Source organism: Balaenoptera physalus (assembly GCF_965194825.1).
Source record: "Balaenoptera physalus genome assembly, chromosome: 19".
In the NCBI taxonomy this organism is placed as follows: domain Eukaryota; kingdom Metazoa; phylum Chordata; class Mammalia; order Artiodactyla; family Balaenopteridae; genus Balaenoptera; species Balaenoptera physalus.
The window spans coordinates 33,678,854-33,700,906 of NC_138900.1; the positions used below are offsets into that span (position 1 = coordinate 33,678,854).

General features: G+C 53.0%; 1 protein-coding gene across 2 annotated transcripts in view; it reads right to left on the minus strand.

The window, feature by feature from the left end:
* Nucleotides 1-9,412: 9,412 nt before the first annotated feature.
* The window catches only part of ZNF423 (zinc finger protein 423), a 331,848-nt gene continuing 319,207 nt past the window's right edge, over nucleotides 9,413-22,053 (minus strand). For both annotated transcript variants that reach the window (XM_082437602.1, XM_082437603.1), the window contains one exon: nucleotides 9,413-10,108. In XM_082437602.1, coding sequence (XP_082293728.1) covers nucleotides 10,079-10,108 — 30 coding nt within the window. In that variant the 3' untranslated portion in view covers nucleotides 9,413-10,078. The remainder of the gene's footprint in view (nucleotides 10,109-22,053) is intronic.

The following is a 22,053-nucleotide window of genomic DNA, read 5'->3' on the forward strand; positions in this document are numbered from 1 at the left end:
CAACTTGGGGGAGGGGCTAGCTTCCCTCAGCCTCCACTGGGTTCCTCAGCTCCTCTGCTCAGTCTCTCTGTGATTCAAAATGGGGTGAGTCACAGGCCCCCTCTCTTTCATTTGGTGCCCAAAGTTCCAACCCCTATAGCGTTCTCTCACATGCTCTCAAGAGACATCTAACTGATGGCCCCATGGCCAAACATAGCCCTCAGAAGTGTTTTCCTTAGCACACATGTTTTGGGTTTTCGGTTTTTTTAAAAATTAAACTCTGAAGTAATTACCAGGACTAAAAAATTGGAACTTTTCACAATAAAATCTGGATTTCCTCCTCTTGAAAAATTGGAAGATCTGGCAACCTGGGTCTACGTTCTCACAGGGCAGCAAGGAGCTGGACCTCCTTGAGATGGGCATTTACTGCCCGCCACCACATCCAGCCCCCTCTCCCCCCAGCCCCCTTCACTCATTCAGCTGGCCTGCCTGCCCTGAGTCTGTGGCTCCTGATATGGGCTCTCAGGCACTCATTCAACAAATATGTATAGAGCATTTACTGGATGCAAATAGTCATTTCACAGGGAGAGGAGGAAGGGAACTCTTCACCCCAGTTGATCCTGTTAGAATCTCCAGGGGTGGTGAGGGCAGCTAATGGGCAAATGCACTTTGAAAAACAATTATCTGTATTGTGGCCTAATGTTATATTTGGAAAAATTTTAAAACCTACTACAATTATGCTAGTAATAATAATAGTGGAACAGCTACTGTGTTCAGCACTTTTCATCCATTCATTTATTCAACATCTGTTCATTTATTCTATATATTTATTGAGCATCTACTATGTTCTGGCACTGTTCTAGGTGCTGGGGATATAGCACAGACAAAAAGACAAAACTCTGCCCTCTTTTTTTTTCTTTTCCTTTATAGTTTATTGCAGGATACTGAATATAGTTCCCTGTGCTATACAGTAGGACCTTGTTGTTTATCCATTCTATATATATTAGTTTTTATCCGCTAGTCCCAAACTCCTAATCCAATCCTCCCATGCCCCACCTCCCCCTTGGCAACCACAAGTCTGTTCCCTATGTTTGTGAGTCTGTTTCTGTTTCACAGATAAGTTCATTTGTGTCATATTTTAGATTCCACATATAAGTGATATCATATGGTATTTGTCTTTCTCTTTCTGACTTTCTTCCCTTAGTATGATCATCTCTAGGTCCACCCATGTAGCTACAAATGGCATTATTTCATTTTTTTTATGGCTGAAAACTCTGCCCTCTTGGAGTTGACGTTATCCTAGGATTCTTATTCCCTCCCCACAGCAGCCTGATGGAGGCAAGGGTAGCACAAACTCCATACACATATGGGGAAACCCAGGTCCAGGGGGGTTGAATGGCTTGGCCAAAATCACTGACCACGGCTCCAGCAGCCCCCAGGCCCTGTCTCTAAGCCCCACAGTCCAGGTAGATGACTGTGGGTGCCCCCCAGCCCCAGCCCCAAGGGAAGCCCAGCAGGGTCTCTGGGGTGTGGCCTCTGGGTGTGGAGTTGAGAGCCAGAGGGCAGGGGATTTGGAAGGTGGTACAGGCTCTGCTCAGAGTTCTGGAGCCCGCCATCCTGGGAATCCCTCAAGTGTGGGAGGCCAGAGGCAGACAGAATTAAGCTGGCACCTGCAGGTCCTGTGGCTCAGAAGGGAGCCCGAAAACTGGGGGGATGGTTATCTTCTGGAGACCCTCTCTAGGCCTCCCAAGAAATCCCAGGCCCTAGTACTGGGCAGCTGATCCCGCCTCCCAGGGACCTTGACCCAGACTGGGCTGACCTCTCAGAGGCTACATTGCTCCTTCCCCTCAACATCCGTTTCCCAAGGTCGTGGGCGGGGTGGGCTGAGGAGCAGTAGGGGACCGGGCACGGGAGTGACAGGGCCTTTGCAAGGACCTTTCTGTTTTCAGTTCTTTCTGGGACTGGGGCTGGGTAGGGCCCGTGCCTGGGCTTGGCATTAAACTAGGAGCGGCCAGGGCAGGTGTAAATTATGCATAGCTATTTCTGGAAACTTATCAGATTTCTCAAGAGAGAGAAATTAATTTGCCTGTTTGGGCAAATAACACCAATTTTTTTTCCCTGCTTAAGGTCATTTTGTTAAAATAAAATTGATTAACGTTCTCTTTAAAGTTTAAGTAGAAACTGCTCAAACATATTTTTATGCACAGAAGCACGGTTTGCGCGCTTCAGTAATTAATAACTCCACAAATAAGCTCACACCGCGCAGCTCGCCCGAGCTCAGCCAGAGGCTCTTGCTGGGCGCTGGGTGGGCGGGGCCGGCGCCGAGTCAGGCCAATCAGGGCTCAGGGGAGGGAGGGGGCGGGCCGAGCCGCTGCCTCCGCCACTCAGGTCAGAGGCTGGGCTGCTGCCGATCCCTGGCTTTCCAGGACCACCCAAGCCCTGGCTCCCACCCGGCCATGAGGTCTGTGCAGGCAAAGGCCGACCCTGGAGGACCAACACCTGGAATCAGCCCTAGTGATGCGAGCATCAGGAGCCGCCATTTCCAATTTGCTCTGCTCAAAAGTGCTTCTGGGGACCCTGAGAAAAGGGCTGTGGAGCTAGACTGCCTGAGTTAAAATTGGAGTGTGAGCAGGTTAGCCTCTCTCTCTGCCTTGGTTTCCTCGTCTGTAAGAAGGGAATAACAGTAACCACCTGATAATGTTGTTGTGTGGATTGAAAGAATCAATACCCGTATGGTGCTCGGAATAATGCCAGGTGCATAGTGAATGCTCAGATATTGTTGTTTAACATCATAATTTTTATCTCATTTCAACTTCACAACAACTCCGTGAGATAAGCACTATTTATTATTCTTCTTCCTATTTTACTTATGAAAACACAGGTGCACAGAGAAGTTAAGTGCCTTGCTTGACTCCACAGCTTTTAAGCTACAAGATGTCTTCATATACATGCTTATCTTCCCCTGGACCTTCTTAATTGTCATTTATTCACTTTCTACTCAATTTCTGTATACATTCAGTAAATATTTATCTGCTGCAGATCCTGTGCAGAGGTGCTGGATATACCCAGATTTACTAAGAGTCAGGCTCTGCCCTTGAAGAGATTATAGTCAGGGATTGGTGGAGAGGCAGTGAAGATGGTCTGTGGTGATAGTCATTAGTGCAATTAGCCAAACCTTGCCAGTTTTTAGTTATTCCAGGCACATGGCAGAATTGCACTTCCTGGCTCCTCATCATGGGGTGGGGCCATGTGACAATTGCTGGCCAATGAGTTGTGAGTTAAAGTGCTATGTGTGTGTGTAAGTGTGTGACTCCCAGGCAAGAGCATTAAAACTGCCAGTGTGAGACCCTCCCAAGTTCTCTATTTCTCTCTGGCTTGGTTACTGACCACATTTATGGTAGTCTGCCCTCTGAGCCTGACTTCCCAAGTGACTACAATGAAGGATGGCCATGTAATATGAGTGAGAAATAAATCATTATTGTGTTAAGCCACTACAATTTGGGGACTTTTTGTTACTGCACCATAACCTAACCTATCCTGACTGATACACAGTCCCAGAGACAGACGGTTATAAAAGTGTATAGCTGTCCAGTAATAGACTTTTATGCCAACTATTATCAGAGTTGTTATTATCAGAGCATTTTTCCTGTGCAGGTCAGAGTAGGTTGCTTGGAGGATGAACAAGGCCATGCCTAGGGTGAAATGATGAAGCACTTGCCTTGGGCACAAAATTTAAGTGAATGGCAAAAACTCAGAATAATGCTTTAATGTAATGGGTTTTTTCTTGTTTTTTTGGTTTTTTAAAATTTACTTTTGGCTGCGTTGGGTCTTCGTTGCTGCCCGCGGGTTTTTCTCTAGTTGTGGCAAGCAGGGGCTACTCTTCATTGCAGTGCACGGGCTTCTCATTGTGGTGGCTTCTCTTGTTGTGGAGCACGGGCTCTAGGCACGCAGGTCTCAGTAGCTGTGGTGCACAGGCTCAGTTGCTCCGCGGCATGTGAGATCTTCCCGGACCAGGGCTCAAACCTGTGTCCTCTGCATTGGCAGGCGGATTCTCAACCACTGCGCCACGAGGGAAGCCCTGTTTTGTTTTGTTTTGTTTTGTTTTGTTTTAGAAACTTGTTTAATTTCTTTTTTGTTAATTTATTATTTACTTATTTATTTTTGACTGCATTGGGTCTTAGTTGTGGCAGCAGGGATCTTTCGTTGTGGCACGTGGGCTTCTCTCTAGTTGGGGCATGCAGGCTCCAGAGCGCATGGGCTGTGTAGCTGCAGCATGCAAGCTCTCTAGTTGTGGCGTGGGCTCAGTAGTTGCAGCACGTGGGCTTAGTTGCCCTGCAGCTTGTGGGATCTTAGTTCCCTGACCAGGGATCGAACCTGCGTCCCCTGCGTTTGAAGGCAGATTCTTAACCACTGGACCACCAGGGAAGTCCCTAATGCAATGTTTTTTCTAAAAATCAAAGTTAATGCAAAAAGTCAAACAAAGTAGCAAAATTTTTAATAATGACAGGATCCAATGCTGCATTTGCACAGTTCTGCCTCATTGCCTCATCTTAATCCCAGCCCTGTTCCAATAAAGCTTTTTTAAAAACAGGTTGCCAGCCTTCTGGCTGTAGTTTGCCACTTTGATTTTTTTTTTTTAAATATTGTGTTGAATATTGTTTATCTTGATTACTGAGCTTTTTGGTTCCCCCTTAGATTTTGTACCCAAGGGGAGTGCTTCACTCACCTCACCCAGGTCTTGGCCCTGAAAATTAGACACCTGAACTGAGTTGAAAAGTAGAAGCTAACCAGGTAAAAAAGAAGGGAAGGGCATTCTAGGAAAAGGAGCATCATGGGTGAAGGCATGGAAGAAGGACACAGCCAGGGGTGTACATGGCAAACTATACCCTACTTGGTACTTCTGGAGAGAGGCCAAGCAAGGCAAAGTTGTAAATGTTTGGCTTTTGTTAATTGGTGGGAGTTTTCTCCCCTTCTTAGAAATTGAGGGTGCCATCCATCTTTGCTCACTCCCCGGGCAAGCCTGAGTGAACCAAAATCAACTGTAAATTGTAAAAATAGTGGCCCTGTGAACTTGCTTGGATAGCTAACAAGCATTTGGGTGATCAGTGCTTTGCAGGTGCCTCTCTCTTCCCCAAAGACTAGGTCCAACCCATCAAGACTTAGGTGGACCACCTCGGTTTGTTCACTTCCTAAGCTGTGGTCATAGATGGTACTTCATAAGTACCAGCAGGTTTTGCCTTGGGAGGAGAGAGAGGAGCTTCTCAGTTCTGTGGCAGATTAGTTATATTAATGACCCCAATTCTCCATCCCTCCCTGAATCCAGCCCTTTATGCTGGAATCTTGCAGCTTTTCCCATCAGCAGGTGGGGTATATTTCCCTTCCCTTGAGTCTAAGTTTGGGCCTGTGAGTAAACATGATTCACGAGTGGAAGCTTGAAAGTGCTTGCACAATTGGACTTGCTCTGCTCTTGCCCTTGGCCAATGCCATGAGAAGAACATGCTCAGACTACCCTGCCTGAGGATGAAACATGAAGAGCAGGGCTGAGGTGACTCAGTCATCTCAGCAAGGCCATCCCACAGTCACCCACAGCCAGACACCCAGATCAGATTAGCCAAGCTAAGCCAAGCCCAGCCCAGATCAGCCCAGCCCCATGCACTTATGAACCAAACAGATATTGATTATAGTATGTCACTGAAGTAGATCTCTTAGCCTTCAGACATTTTTACCCATCCCATACCCTTTCCTTGAAACTTCTAAATTTGCTCTTACTTGGAAGCCATCTATGTATGTATTCAATTTGTTTTAGTTAAGAATTGATTCAACTATAACAGAAAAACCCAAATAATAATGGCTTGAACAAGAGAGAAGTTTATTTCTCTCTCAAGATCAAGAAGTCTTTTGGGAAGCAGGACAGAGCTAGTACACATTTGGCACTGTTGGAGATCCAGATTCCTTCTATATTGTTGCTCAACCCATGTATGGCTTCCATTTCCACTTCACCTCATGATTCAAAATGGCTTCTGGAGCTCCAGCTATTGCATGTACATTCCAGTCACCAAGAAGAGTAGTGGATGAGCTCATTTCTTCTCTTTAAGGATAATTCTTAGAATTTACACATACCGCCTTATTTATATCCCATTGGCAGAACCAATATGACCACCAGTAGTAATATGGCCACACCCATCTTCTAGGACAGATAGGGTATATTATCTGACCCTCCTCCTCTCCGAGGTAATGTGTGCTCAGATAAAAATCAGAGTTAACTGACTAAGGAAAAGGAGAGCCAGCAGTCTTTCCTACATAGTATGTCATTTTATTCATAATAATAATTATTATTCAATCAATTTGCCCTACAACAGATAGAAGATGGCCACAGAGGGGAGTCAGACACCCAAGGCTAGAAGGCAGGACACCCAAATTATAGTCTCAATTCTATGCTGAATTGTGTGACCTTGGACAAGATTCTGAATTTCTGTGGGCTTGTTTTAATCCATCTAAAATCGAAACCTAGTACAACCAGAGATCCCTAAGGATACTTCCAGCTCGTTTCCAGCTTGGGGCTTTTGCGTTCACTGCACTTTTCCCACTGCTCTTGGACTGCTGAGTTCCTTTCATTCTTCCGGCCGGAACACAAGTCACATCCTCAGCAAGGCCGTCCTCGATGTGCCCCTGCCTCTAAGGTGGGTCCCCCATGCATCTCACACAGTCTGGCCCTTTCCCATCACAGCACTTGTGACCGTGCGCTGCTGGATGTTTATTGGCATGCTTGTTTGTTAGATGGCTGTCATGTGACTGTGAGCTTCACATCACCCATCCATCCCTATATCCTTAGCACCTTGCGCAGTGCCTGGCACACAGGAGCAGCTCCATAAATATCTGCCAGATGGATGAATGAATGGATTAAAGTCTTGGTCCTATTAACTGAACACCTGTAGGTGCAGGCCCCACCCCTAAGAATGGATGCTTTAGAAGGGAATAAAAAAGCAGGTGGAAAGTTAAATATTAAACATACTGTGAGTTTAGGAGGAAGATTCTATATCGCTAGGGCAACTCGAGAAGGTTCTTCCTATGGCAGGTTCTCTACTGAGACCAAAACCCCTATCCACCTGCTTCCAGAAGCTCTAGGCAGGAAGCCAATGACAGGGACCTGTGGCCCAGGGGACCTGGTCCATTTCTCAGCCTGGGCTAAATTCCTCCAGCCCACAGAGCCACTAGAAACTGATGATTTGTACATGCAAACCCAGCACCAATGAAGTTAGGCCTCCAGTCACCTCGCCCACTTCCCACTGCCGAACCCTGCTCCATTATCCAAGCTGCTGGTGGCTGATTCCATCACACCCTCTGCTGAAAGGGGCCACTCCTATGTGGGATGCCTGGCTTCATCGTCCTCCTAACGATAACCGTGCCACTTCCGGGTCTTTCTCTGTACTCAGCCCTTCCTTTCCTGTAGGCATCCTGTCCTAGAAGCCTCCCAGTGACCCTCTGAGGTCCCGCAGAACTGAGAGATAAAGTGGCTCATTCCAGTTCCAAACCGTTTGACTAGAAGTGGGGGGCCCCCAAAGCACAGGTTTACAGCCCTGCACTACCCCCACCCAGTACTTCCTGATGGTGACAAATACCAGTCCCCGTAAGGGCCGCCATGTCCCCCCCTACAAGCCCCCTCCCCGCACAAAGTCACGAGGGGCTCTCAGCTGAAGCAGCAGGGGCAGAGCCAGCCTGAGAACAATGGGGCAGGGGTGAGGGGGGAGTCGGTGGGGTTCCCCGGCTGCCTTGTCGTTGCCATAAACCTCATTACCTCACGGTCCCCTAGGCTGCCTCTCTCCTTACCCAAGGCATCCGCCGGCTTCGCTGCTGATTCCCACATGGCGAGAAAAGCTCTTAAACCCCCCGCTGTATTTTTAATGGGGGCAGTGACTAATTTAGCCCTACGCCACCAACTGTCAAATCAAATCTTCTATTGGTACTTACTGAGGACTCACCTGGGTTCCACGGGGTTCGGGATAAATCGGGCCTGGAGAGGGCCCAGAGACGGTGATCTGGGAAGCCCCCGGGACACGCTGGTCCTGCCCACAGTCACGGCATCGTCTGAAAGGCAGGCTTGGCTGTGGACTCAGGGAAGCCCACCCCAGCCCCAGCCTGTGGCCGGCCACACTTTGGGGAATACTGATGCCTACCCTGAGGTCTTCCCCTAAAACGGCCGAGTCTCTAGAGGACTAAAAATTGGAGTTCACCACCTTCGGCTTCCAGGAGGTAGGAGCCCGCAAATCAAAGAGCACCTGCTTCATTCTGTCCAACACCGGCAGGCGTCCACTCTGAGATTCGCAGGCATAAAATACCTTTAGAAAAACCAACAGCCCCACCCATGTCAGAACATTACATGTGGTGGCAGCGAGGGGAACTCTTACAGAAGCCCCTTGATATGGGAGTCAGAAGATGCTGGGGATAATTGCTCCAAATTCCACGCCATGACTTAGTATTACATTATAATTAGGTGCAATCTGTCTGCCTGTTTCATTTCCGCTCTGCAGAGGGTAATAACCGATTTTCCTGCCCCTTGTGAAAAGTTAACAAGGAAGGGCTTCCCCGTGCAGGTTCTGAAGCCCTGGCCTCTGATTGGCAAGTTGGCTGAGCACCAGCACGATGGAGGCATGGGAGGACGGGCATGTGGGAGGCTAAGGCTGCTGTGTCGGTCCTGGGGCGCCAGCAGGACCAAGAGGAGGTGAGGCAAGCAAGGCACCTAAGGGTGCAAAGTGTCAGGAAATGTCCATTCTTGGGGCCCCTGAGAGCAGGCCCCCCCCTACCCTGAGATTCTGCATCCTAGGCACCTCGCTTGCCCCAGTAGAGTCCTGGCTGCAGCCACTGGTCTCAGTGCTTCCACATCCCACTGATCTCTGTGATTGGGAGGCTGCGGCTCCTACCTGGCTCACTCTGCAGCCCTCAGCTCTGGAGCTCATGGGGCCGGGCAGCCATCCCTAACTCCTGTCCAATCCCCATGCTTTGGCCACAACTAGAATCCAGGTCCTGCCTGGAGTCCTGGCAAGGTAAGGGTTAACCACGTGACCGGCTTCATCCAGCAGCCAGGAAAGCCATACCCAAGGGGGAGAGGCGACGTGGATGAACGTGAGCCACCCTATCAACCTATTCCGTGGCCTCAGTGTAGTAGCTCGCTTGGGCCTCAGTTTCTCCATCCATAAATGAGATCAGAGTATTTAAAGGTTCTTCCCACTCTGACTTCCGTGCCTCCTGCCAGCTCATCCAGTCTGTGTGCATTAGATTACTATGCTTCTTCCTACCCGAGGGGAGCTGGGTCTATTGTGTGCAGGTCCCCACTAGCATGTGCGATCCACGGGAACTCACACAGGGACACAACCCCGTAGGTGACGACAGCCCTCACACAGCCCTGGGCTGGGGAGGAGAGAACCAAGCAGCCGGATGCTAATCGCATGGATTCCCTTTATTGAACTGTACTAGTTACTGCAGTCAGATTAAGTCACATTTAAAAGCAGACCATCCAGTTGCACTGAAACCGATTATATTCATTACATAGTTTTAATCACTGTCCGGTGAACTGGCAAATCCAATCAAAGCATTAGTCTTTAATTAAAAAATTAAAAGGAAATATTCAGACAATAGCCAAGCAATCACATCACGATGCACAATTACCTAGAATTGCAATTAAAAAGTAGTTAACCGAAAGGGGGGAAAGAAAAACAAGAAAGAAAAAAAAAGAAGCAAAGCAAAAAAAAAAATCACACTAATCCTTTTTTTTAAAAACTATCAATATAATACATGAAGGAACAAAGGACAATAGCCTCAAAAAGCGGGTTTCTCTAACTCTAGAAATGTAGTCTGCGGCGGAAACTCTAAAAGCACACTAGCTGTAGCAGGACAATAAAAAATACTGAGCATGGAATACTTTTAATCTCTGCCATTAATATTCATTTCCAGCTGCTTATAATAGCAGCGCCTCATGGCCAAATCATTAGAGTTTTACATCTGGGTTGCAAATGACACTTTGATTGGATGTAATGTTCAAATGGCCCTCCCCACGGCGTCTCCGGCAGGCCTTCTACGGAGAGGTGTCCTGTCGCGCGGTCCCTCACTGTGCGTGCTGGCTCATCGTGTGGTTCTGCAAAGGCGAAGAAAGGGGACACGCATGAGGGCAGAAGAATGGAGAGCGTGCCTGTCCCCTCCCACTCAGTGCATTTACGCCGAGAGCCGCAGAAAAGCATCTCGTTTATTACAAAACAAAATGCAACAAGGAAAAAGTGCTCCGGGGACGCAGCTGCCAAGACGCCACGTTGATTTGGGGGCTTGGGGATGGGTTCCTGTTGCTGCCAACCTGGGCTCCCTATGAATTTTTGTTTTTAGACCATTCAGATCGTACCGTGGGGACTGGCTATATGGAGGGAGAGGGGAAATGCTGGGGAGGTAGTGGGAATTAAAAACATCCCTGTTCACCTCTCCATCTCCCTTTTGCTCTAACGATCAAGAGGAAATTATATCTGATCGCCTGCAGGCTTCCCCCAGATCTCCTTCTCGGGCCTTCCGGGGAGCTGCTCTGAGCTTAGTGCAGGGAGACAGCAGATGTGCCTTGCAGTTCTCCAGCCAAGAAACACCCAAGTGGCACGGACATGCTGAGGAAGTGGGCGGTCTTGGTGCCTGCGGCCGGCCGAGGCAAGGGGCAGGTCACCCACAGGGAGGGCGCCAGGGGAGGGAGGCTGCCTGTGCCGTCACGAGACAATGCTCTGGCCGGAAGACTGTTGTGTCGTCTGTCCGAATCCGCCTGGGAATCCAGGGCCCTGGTGGGCCCCTCTGGCCAAATGCTTCCCTCTCGCCACAGCCCACGGTATCTCCTCCCTCACACCAGCCAGAGCAGGCCAGCAGTGTAGGTCTGTTTCCACGGGAGCTAGTGGCCTGGGGCTGGGGGTGGGATTTGGCCTCTAAGAGCCTACAATCTTTTTGTTTCTTTTCAGTGGTCTGTGTTCCAAATCCACACCAATCTCATCAAAGCCTCAGATGGTATTCGACCTCATGACACCTGGAGAAAGGAAGCAAAATCCACCAGGGGCAGGGCAACCCTGCTCGGGGGCAGCACAGGACCCCCAGTGACGGGGAGCAGCCTCCCCAGAAGTGGGCGCCCCGCCAGCGCCGCCACTCCTCCGGGGCTGGGAGCCGCACCTGCAGCTCTGCCGATGACCACCAGGGGTCAGGCGTGGCGCTGCGTCTCTCTCCCGGGCTCCGGGTCTGGGCGGTGAGGGTGACCAGAGGATGCCTGCAGCTTCGCCGGGAGGCCTGGGGCCACCTCCCCGGCCCAGGGCCCCGGTGGCAGCCCCTTCCCACGGAAGGCACGGCTGCTGCCTCCCGGCGATGGCACCAGCCCCTCCGGTAAGCTCACAGCCAGGGAGAGGCAGCGCCCCGTCCTCACACAGCAGATGCCCGCTGACTCCCGAGGCACAGTACACCAACCACTGCCGCCCTCCTTCCTTGGGCTCCCGGGCACAGGCCACGTGGCCGGAGTTTGGCAACCACACGTGCTATGTGCGGTTGCAGGCACATCTCTGTCGATCCTCACAGCAGCCTTACAAGGTAGGACGGGGTAAAATGAGGAAACTGAGGATCAGACAGGGTAAAAGTACATCCAGCTAGGAAGCAGGAGGGGTGGCAACTGGAATCCAAGAGAGCCAGGGGCTTGGGCGAGAAGGCAGGGTTCCCACAGCACCCTACGCCCTTGTGGGCACCCAGTCTGCAGATCATCTGAACTCTCCAGACGTGAGCACAGACTCTGCCAGCATTGCCTGGCACCTCGGTGGGGTTGTCAGGGACCCAGAGGCACAAGGCAGGTTGTCTGAGGCCACAGATGGGATGCGGCGGTTTCCATGGGAGCGCCCACCCTGCTGCCGAGGCACCTCTCCCTGCGCTTGTGCACGGCCAACAGCCAGTCCTGCGGGGAGCTGAGCCCACCCTACATCAAACCACCCTCCTAGCTTCCAAGCCTTTGCTGATTCAGCTCCTGCCTCCTCTCTCCTCCCAACCATGCTACTCGTGAAGTCCTCTGGGCACACGGCGCTTCCCATCTCTGCAGCTGCTCGAGGAACCTCCAGCCCACGGCCCCCACACCTATGCGCCTCCCGAGGGCCAGCCTGGCCGCCTCTGCTGAGCGGCAGGCAGCGGGGCATCACTTCCTTTCTTGGCCCCAGCACCTGGCCCAGGGCTGCACACCGTGCTGACCGGACCCCCGGGCCTCCCATGCCCAGCGGTGGTGCAGCAGGCGCAGCTGCCAGGAACGACGTGGTGGTCTCCCTCGCCCACCCTGCCAGCAGCCAGTGAGTTAACAGTGCCACGTGGCCTGGGTTCTCCGGGTGTGGTCCGGTCCTTCTTGATTTGTGGGGGGTTGGGGAGGAGGAAGAAGAGGGACATTAGGAAGGTAAACATGTATAGCCCTTTCCTCATTCTCAAATTATGGTTCTGAGGCTCTGGCACCAAGGAGACACTGAGTAAATGTTTTTGAATCAATGGAAGGATAAATAAATGAATAAATATATGGGTAGGATGTAGGTATGTGGAAAGGGGAAAGGACATGCCAAGAGGAGGGCACAGCATAGACGAAGGTATGGAGGCTGGAGTAAGCTCGGCTCAGGCAGGCACCAGTGGGGTGATCCCAGCACAGAGGTCACGCGGAAGACTGCTGGGAGCCCTGAATGCCCCTGAGTGTGGACTCTTTCATAAGCAGCAGAAAACCAGATGATTTCTGATCTTCACAAAGTCCTCAGGACCATCCACCAGCAGCATGGGAAAAGGCGGATGTCCAGGGCTCTCTGGATAATGAAGCAGCCCCTTGCTAAGATGCCAAGAACAGGGCCGGTGTGACACACATGGTCCACACTGGACTGCTGGTTAGGACAGTTCAAGAATAAATGCCACTTCTCAGGTGAAAACAACAGTGGCCTTCTCTCTTAAGGGGCAGTAGCTGGCGGTTCTTCGGTTAGACTCAAGGAAGAACTTCCTCAAAGAGGGTGAAACTTCCTTACCTGAAGTTCTACAGGAACAAAAGCCCAGGATGTCACAGCAGATGGAAAGGTGGAAACTTGATGCCCCGAGGGGGCCAGGCACCAGAACTCATTCAGCGCTGCGCTGTGAAGTGCCTGCTGGGTGCTCTGCCCTGGGACGGGCAGAGAGGAAGGGAGGGGACGACTGCAGCTGGGCTCGGCCCTCGAGGAGCCTGACTGCGTGGGGTGGGGGGGATGCCTAGAGACACACAGACACCCAAACGATGGGTGTGGGCTTAAGGGTGCAGAAGGGCGGCTCTGAGGGAGCCCGGTCCAGGCCGCCCAGTAAGTATGGGGGTGGCTGAGAAGCCCCTGTGCTCGGCCAGGATGGCATCAGCTCCTCCACAGGCCCAGGGCACAGTCTCGAAAAGGGCGGAGGGGGTGGCAGGGACCGTCTCGAGGACTCAGCAATCGCCAGCACACCTGTGCGCTGAGCGGCTCCCGGCGGAGCCACTGGCGAGCGGCACAGTTCAATAACCCTAAAAACCCGTGGCTGCTTCCCCCACGGCTTGAAGCTGCGGTTGGTTCGAGGGATGAGGGAGATTCATCAAGTCTTCTTAGAGCTCCTTCCACCCGGCATGGTTCTCACAAGGGCATTTTGGCTTAATGTCTATTTCTCTGTTTATGCCTGTGCTATATTTAGCCCCTTCAGAGAAGGAAGAAAATCGTTTTTTAAAGATGCTACCAACCCCGCAGAAGAACACTTCCCGGCACCGTAAAGGCCGGGGCTGGGGCAGGGGTGGCAGCCGGCAAGGACCGGGAGGTCCCTGGGGAGGGGGGCGGTGCTGGCATCCACACGGGCCTCTCTGCCTGCCAGGGAGACGCAGGTGTGGGCCGAGGAGCAGGTGAGAAAAATAAAATGGGAGAACGGAAGGGGGGTGGGTGGCACTGGTTTGCGGCCGAGATCCATCCTCTCGGCAGAGCCAGTGAGGCTCTCCTGGTGGAGGTTTCTGGTAGGGCCTGTTCCGAGCGCCTCTGCCTGGTGCACTGGGCCATCTGCCCCCGGGATACAAGTTAGTGACGGGCGAGAGGTCGGGCCCCAGCTGGGATCCTGGTGAACCCTCTCTCTGTGGAAGTCATCCGCAGAGGGCTGAGGCTGAGGATCCCTCTGTCACACCCTCGCATTCATTTACATGGCTGTTCGTTCATTCATTCATTCATTCGTTCATTCAGAAAACCTTTACTAGATCCCTGGGTGACAGCCACCATGCTTGTTGCTAGGAATTCAGCAGTAAAATAACCTGGATTTGGAGCGAAGCCAGGGTATATGTTGGGCAATGAGGGAGCATCACGATCACGGAGTCTGTGGCTGGACCTTCCTTCCCAAAGCACAGATACACCCTAGCATGGGCCAGTTGGAGATTCTGGTGGGGGCCCCATCCGCTAGCCCCAGGAGGCATCCCTGACTCAACACACCTCCATGCCCTGCAGCAGGCATGCATACGCACCACATGCACACACACGTATGCACACACACACACAAACACTGGTGCGTCCCCCCCGGTCTGCAATCAGGATTTCTTCTCCAGGTCTTGGCTTTGTGTTCTGTCCCTTGGTCTGGGACCCTGCTTGGTCTCCCTTTGATGCCCACTCACCATAGAGTCAAGGAGAAAAGACTAGTGGTGCTTAAACATGCTGGCTGCCTGGTGGCCTGGAAAACACTGCCTGTGAGGCAATGAGAGACTGCTCTGCACATCCTGGGATGCACGGGCACGGGCTGGAGAGGATTTCTCTGCACTGCGGGTCATTATTAGCTGCCCCTCCTGTGCTCCAGCCACTCTGATGACAAAATATCTCTAAAGTCCTGGCACCTCGCCTGGTCCTTTGCAACTGCCCCATTTGTGCTAGCCACTGCCCTGAGGGATCCCAAAGCAGGGGGCAAGCCCTTATGGGCTGAGATGGGCTGAGTCCCGGGTTTGAATCCTGGCTCTGCCACTTACTAGCCATGTGACCTTGAGCAAGTTCCCTGACCTCTGGGGGCTTGTGGGAGGAGGGTGCAGAAATAGCAGAGCCCACTTCCTAAGATGCCCTGAGGACTCAGGAGATAATGTGTGTGTACTTATACCAGGCTGGCCAAGAGTAAGTGCTCCATACATTGCCATAAACGGCGTCCAAGATACAGGGAGCTCCGTGAACGAGGGGCTGTTTGTTCCCTGCTTGTACCCCCATGGCACCAAACACGTTTGGGGGCTTGCAGTGGGGGCTTCTTGGAGGTCTGACAGACTGATCCCTCTCCCAGCTCCTCCTTCTGTGTGTCCCCGGGGCTGGCGAGATCTCAGGACCGCTCCGGAGAGGGCAGTACCTTGGATGGTCCTATCTCTGGAACAGCAGCGTCTAATAAAGGCCCTCTCCGCATTGTCCCCTCCCCACCAGCCCCCTGGCTACCACCTCTGTACCCACAATTCACTGCTTTCCCTCCCCCCAGGGAACAGAGTGGCACGTCTGGTGAGGCGAGGAGACTTCGTGGAGGAGGGAGGAGGTGTGTACTCATCCCGTCATTCGCTCATTCGCCCGTCCCTTCCCCAGCGGTTCACGGAGGCCCCAGCCGGGCGCTGGACACACGGAGGTGGAGGAGGCCCAGCCTCTCCCTTGAGAAGCTCACAGTTCCACAGTGAATGGGGGCGGCCTGGACTCAAAGACCCTTACTCTCAAGGGGCGCAAGGGAAGGCCAGGTCCCGGGGCCGGGCCTCACCTCCCTGTGGCAGACTTAAGGGTGCAGGGACACAGCCCCCAAACCCAAAGCATCCCACCCTCCCTGCTCACCCAGCCCCACCTGCAGAGCCCACCTGGCTTCGCCACATCACCTCCCTCTGGTTCTAGGTTGGGCAAGAGGCTGTGGTTAATCCCCTTTCTCCCCACTGCCTACAGCTGGGCCACTCCCTGGCGGCTCCGGCCCCAGTGGCTCTCACAAGGCTGGTGTTACAAAGAGCAGTCTGCAGGAGCAGCGACCAAGTCCAAGAACCTGCCTTAACCACGGGAGGATTCGTTTCCAGGGGAAAAGGTAGATCCTTCGGGCTAACACTGCAGCCGTGTTCAGGCTAAGCGAGGTTCTGTTATTTGTTTGTTTAACAAACACGGAGCCTGGCTGTGTGTGGTAGACGGAAGACAGAGAGAGAGAGAGAGAGAGACAGAGAGAGAGAAAGAGAGAGGCACATCCTGGCCTGCTACCAGCTCATGGCTGAAGGAGGGGGTGAGATTTCACAAAAAGGGACTGTGGGGAGAACATTTCTGATTGAGAGGAGCTTAAGGAAAAAGTTGGCCTCCCAGCTGCCCTTTGAGGATGGCTCGGGTTAGGATTTGCACTGGTGTGTGTGTGTGTGTGTGTGTGTGTGTGTGTTCGCTTTCCAGGGAGATGGGACCAACCAGACAAAGGCTGAAGGTGTGAAGAATCCTGACAACGATCACAGCTAACACTCATCGTGAGCTCACTGTGTCATTCCTAACCGTTCACTTATATTAACTCATTTAAGCCTCACGACAACCCTGGGGACTAAATACTCTCATTATCCCTATTTTACAGATGAGAAAACTGAGGCACAGAGTGGAGGTGCTACAGCTGGTTAATGGTGGTGTGGGAGCTGCACCTGTGCGGTCTGTATGCAGAGCCCACACTTCACCACAGCCCTCTCCTGCCTGTGAAATGTGAAAAGTGCAGCATATGTTGGGGGAACAATGAATAATTCAGCTTGGCAGAAGGACAGGGTATGTGCCGTGGAGACAAGCCTGGAAAGGAAGGAGGGGGTCTTATTGATGAGGCTCCGTGATGCCAGACGAGGCAGCTTGCCCTTAAATCTGGGCCACGGGGAGCCATCGAAAGTACTTGAGCTGCGGAGTTACACGAGAGGCAAGGAACAGGGAGACGCACACACCTCCAGCTGGAAAGGTCTATCGGCAGGGCCTTCAGGCTCTCACCCGGCTCTGCGCCCTTCTCGGGCCCCCACCCACGCCCAGCACACGCGCTGTATCTTTCCCTTTGGGGAGGGTACAGCTGCAGGCAGCCCTGCTTCCCTCTCTGCTGTGTATCACCTGGGCAGCCCCTCTCTGCTAGTGAGCACTTATTTTTAGAAGCATTTGACAATCGTCCAAGGGTCTAAGACGAACAGATGGCCTGTCTTAAAGGCTCGTATGTTCGCTAGTTTGCACTTCTGACAAACGGTAAGCGCGCTCAAGAGCACACCATAAACAGCACTGAATGAATACTCAGAACACAATTTCGTTAATGCACGTCATGAAAATTAGGAGTGAGTGATGGCTGAGGTTCCCTCTAAATGCCTGCCCGGTGACGCAGCCGCTCTCCTGGGGACCCGGGCCCTGACGTGTATGCGCCCCACGTCCCCCTGGGCCCACCAAGCAAGCCGGAGGCTGCCCATTTGCACACAGGGCAAGGAGAGGTACGCCCGTGTGGAAGGGAGACCCGTCCTTGGCATCGGAGGGTCCTGAGTGAAGCTGGTGACCCACCGGCCTGGGACAAAGCCTGAGATGCCCCACGAGGCCAAGGCAGCTCCTCCGCGCGTGCGGATGTGTGTGGGGTTCCCTGACCCTGCCTCCCAGACAGCCAGACAGGCTGTCGTCTGCCAATCCAGAGCAGCGGGAAGTGAGCGGCGTACCCGCTTAGCTGGGGAAGTCTGTCTCTCATGTGAGAGCCTCAGTTCATGCGGAACTCCTGGCGTGGAGGGAGATGCCAGCTTCTAAGCAGCAGTAGGGTTGGCTTTGGGGGGATCTACTGCTTTCTGGCAGAACCCAGAGCAGGAGCAGTTTCGGGGACCTCAAGTCACCTGGGGCCACGTGAGGAAGAGCCGCGTGGCCCTGACTGCTGCTGCTGGACGTGTCCCCAGAGGAGCTGACTGTCTGCTCTCTTTCATTCTCCTTGCTGCTCTAAGGACCCCGGGTGGGCAAGCGAGGACCCCCTCTAAACCCCTCTCGCCAGTGCCCAGCAGCACCCAGGACCCAAGAGCCCAAAGCAGGTGGCCTGGCCAACAACCAGTCCCGTGAGTGGGAAAAAGATCTTCCTTTGAGTGAAAATGTGGGAGAAAATGTTGCTGTGGAAAAAAAAAAAAAAAAAAAAAAGCCCAATAAATTCCCAAGGGGGCAGGTTCTGTACGGCTGTGCTTTGGAAATAAAACCCACCAGAGAATAGATTATTAGGAGGGAACTGAAGCCTTCTATTAGGACTCAGCCCGTAAACAGGCTCCCATTCAGAGTCACCCAACAAAACAAGGGAACTAATAATACCTGCCCAGAGGGCCCGCGGACTCCGGGGAACTGCGCTTCAGAATGCAAATGGCCCCAGTCGGTCTGTTTGTGAGCAGAGAACCGCAGGCCAGCGACTCGACTTTAGGGAGCCGCTGTGCGAGGGAAAACGAGGACTTATGGCTGTGTCACGGGCAGAGGAGGGTGAAATCTTTCCAGGGCTGCTTAGAGACGTACCCCTCCTCAGCAACAAGCCTGACGCCGAGTCCCCAGTTAATTCGGCCATCACTGTTGCTGGTTCTCCAAAGGGAGGTGGGAGCCCCTCAGGGTCAGGGTGCCCAGCAAACCTGGGACAAAGGACCGAGAATCAAGGGTTTTGGCCGTGGTGTGCCAGGCGACCAAAAGTTAGTTCCCTGCTGTGGATTCTGGCCCCTCCTGGGTGGGGACACTGCACTGGCCTGTCACGGGTCACTGGCAAGTCCATTCTAAACACATTAGCCAAGCGCTTGCTTGGAACCAGCCCCTGGGGTTCATCTCAAATATGAATTAAGACATGGCCCCCTGCCCCCAAAGAGCCTGAGTCAGACCTCTGAAAGATAGGATTCCATCCTGCCGGAGCAGGGCAGGAACCGAAGCGTACAGGCCACCAGAGCCTGAGGAGAGACCAAGGCAGAGGTGCTGAAACTCCATTAAAAATGGTGCGGGAAGACGGGGCTCCCAAGACCAAGAGACGGGTCTCTCCTCCCACCTCAGGACACATGTGCCGGTCTTAGTGACGGTCAGAGAAGACCAGGCACCCACACGCATGGAACATCCTATCAGCTGGGGCACCACACTCACAGGGTAATAAACTGAAAAACAGCGGCTGATGTCGGGGAGACCCGGCTGCTGTGGGCAGAGCTTCCCTGCCACGTGCCGCTGGGCCCAGACTGGACAGAGGCCTCCGCTCAGGGGCCAGGTTGCTGTCGGGCCCACTCGACCAGCAAGCTCCACCCAGGCCAGGTGCAAGGCAATAAGGTACAGTGGGGACTGGTGTCATCCCAAGAACCCCAGCCTCGTGGGAAAGGGGCAGCCCTCGTGGGCTCCAGGTAATGATGGCCCTGTGGGAATGCAGGCCCAGCGCTGCCAGCACTTCTGGTTCTGTAGGGAAAACTGAAAAATCGAGATTTTTTTAAAAAATAAAACATTTGATATTTAAAGCGTGATGCAGCCAATGAAAACGTGTCTGTAGGTCAAATCTGGCCCACGGGCTGCCAGCTTGAGGCCGCTGGTATTTTGAGAGGCCCTCAAGATGCTCGAGATATCTTCCAGTACACTGACTGGCTGATGCCCAGGGTGGGGGGAGGGTGGGCAGTGCTATTAGATGGCACGTGGCCCGTCATTATTTAGGGTCCTCACCTGAGGGAGTGGGATGTGGGACCCTCCAGGGTTACGTTCTGAAGAAGAGGATGGAGCCTAGAAGATGAAGCTCTGTTGAGGCCAGCATGGTCCCCCAGGGCCTGGGTACCGCTGCCTTGAGGGCGGGGCCCACCATGCAGCCTAAGGGTTTCTGGGCGCGCCAGGTGCTAGCAAACCTGGGAAACCCGCCTTCCCTAGGGTCACACAGGAGCGTCAAAATGGCCATCTTGGGGAGGGGAAGCAGGCAGCCCCTCCCTCAACCACTCAGAGAGAACAGCACCAGTTTTCCATAACCACCTCGTTCAAGAGTCTTGATGATAATCCCCTCGTACCTCCCTTTCTTCCAAAGAACTTGAGAATCCTCCCACCCATCACCCGCTGTATCTCACGGGGGAGAAGGAGAGAGCCAGGCATTGTGTGGGCACTGCCCTTGGGGGCACTTATGAATGCAGCGTGGTAGGACAGGGCTCCTCTTCCCTCCGCACCTACGCCCACCCCAAAACGCACACTCTCACAGACACCCCGAAGTCACACATCAAGGGAAGCGGGAAATCTCTGCATAATCCCCCATTGGGTTCCAAACACATACACACATGCACACTCACAGGTACCCCAAAATGAAATGCACGCAGGTACACACACACTCGTGGATAGTCCACAGGCACCTACACACAGTCTCACAGACAACCACAATCACACACACAATCGTGGACACCCCCCAATCCCAGGCGTGCGTGCACACACCCACACACGTTACACTGACAACATGCTGCAGAGTGGTTCAGGGGTCGGTTATTGTTATTTCTGGCTTTTCATCTCCCCACACAGTGCAGTTAACCTGCCCTCACTCACACCACTGGGGGGACACCCCTGCAAACCCCCGTTTGCCGATGACCCGGGTTCCAGCCAGGGCTTCCTCTTCGTGGCCATGGGACACTGAGAGAACAAAGTGCCATGAGAGGAATGTCCCAGGTTCTCTCTTCCAGGGAGCAGGGAAGTGGGAGATCTCTGCTTAACCTCCAGTGGGTCCCAACCACACCCAGAAGAAATCCAGGCCCCGGACGCCAGGCCTGACAGCCCTACAAGGTCCGGCGACTGCTGGCGCCAAAGCCTCTACCACCTTCTCTCGGCTCCCCACCCAGGCCAAGGTCTTTCCTCACTCAGCCCTCTCGGCGGCCACTCCACTGCCCCGAGGCTCCCCCCACTTTCCCCAAGCTCCTCTGCATCTGATTTCCAAGCCCTGGGAAAGCACTTCCTGCCCGTATGATGAGGGGCCCCTGTCTTGGTGCAGCTCCTCACCTGCACAGGTGTCCTTCTAGCACTTTCCTCAACCTGCGGTGACCAGGCTGTTTCCCTGCCCCTCACTAGGCCATGAGCTGCAGGCAGGGACCTCACCTCTCCATTCTCTGCTGGGCCTCGTGTGAGCTCAGAGCCCGCGCTTGCTAAAAACTCAGTATTTCTGAAATGACAGCCAACGAGCGATGGTAGTGAGGCAAAGCCTCCACTGACAGGGCCGGGGAGAGGAGAAGAAACAGGGCTGCCCCTCTCCTCCATGTCCCCGGCCCCGCCCAGGGCATGCTATACTTTTCCCTTAGAAGTCCAGGGATCCTTTGAAGACACTGTGCTAAGTGCAACGAGCTGGTCACAGAAGGACAAAGACTGTATGACTCACTTCTATGAGGTTCCTAGAGACAGGAAGGAGAATGGTGGTTTCCAGGGGCTGCGGGAGGGAGGGGGAGTCACTGACTCATGGGGACACAGTTTCCGTTTGGGAAGATGGAAAAGATCTGTGGATGGTGGTGATGGTTGCATAACATTGTGAAGGTACTTAGTGCCAATGAACTGTCTGCTTAAAAATAGTTAAGGGAAAAAAAAAAAGGTTAAGGGACTTCCCTGGTGGCGCAGTGGTTAGGAATCCGCCTGCCAATGCAGGGGACACGGGTTCGAGCCCTGGTCCGGGAAGATCCCACATGCTGTGGAGCAACTGAGCCCGTGTGCCACAACTACTGAGCCTGTGCTCTAGAGCCCGTGAGCCACAACTACTGAAGTCCGCGCGCCTAGAGCCCGTGCTCCGCAACAAGAGAAGCCGCCACAATGAGAAGCCCGCGCACCGCAACGAAGAGTAGCCCCCGCTTGCCGCAACCAGAGAAAGCCCGCACACAGCAACAAAGACCCAATGCAGCCAAAAATAAATTAATTAATTAATTTTAAAAAAATGGTTAAGATGGTAAACTTTATGTATGTGTACTTTCCCACAATTCTTTAAAAAATTGGGTGGGATCTTACAGAGTAAGCAGGCAGGTGGGAGGATGAAATGTCTGTCGCATTCTACAGCTGAATGCAGGGCCAATCCTGCGCTGTAATCCTCATGTCTCTTGTTCTACAGAAGACATCTTTCTTTTTTTCTTTTGGCCACGCAGCATCTGGGATCTTAGTT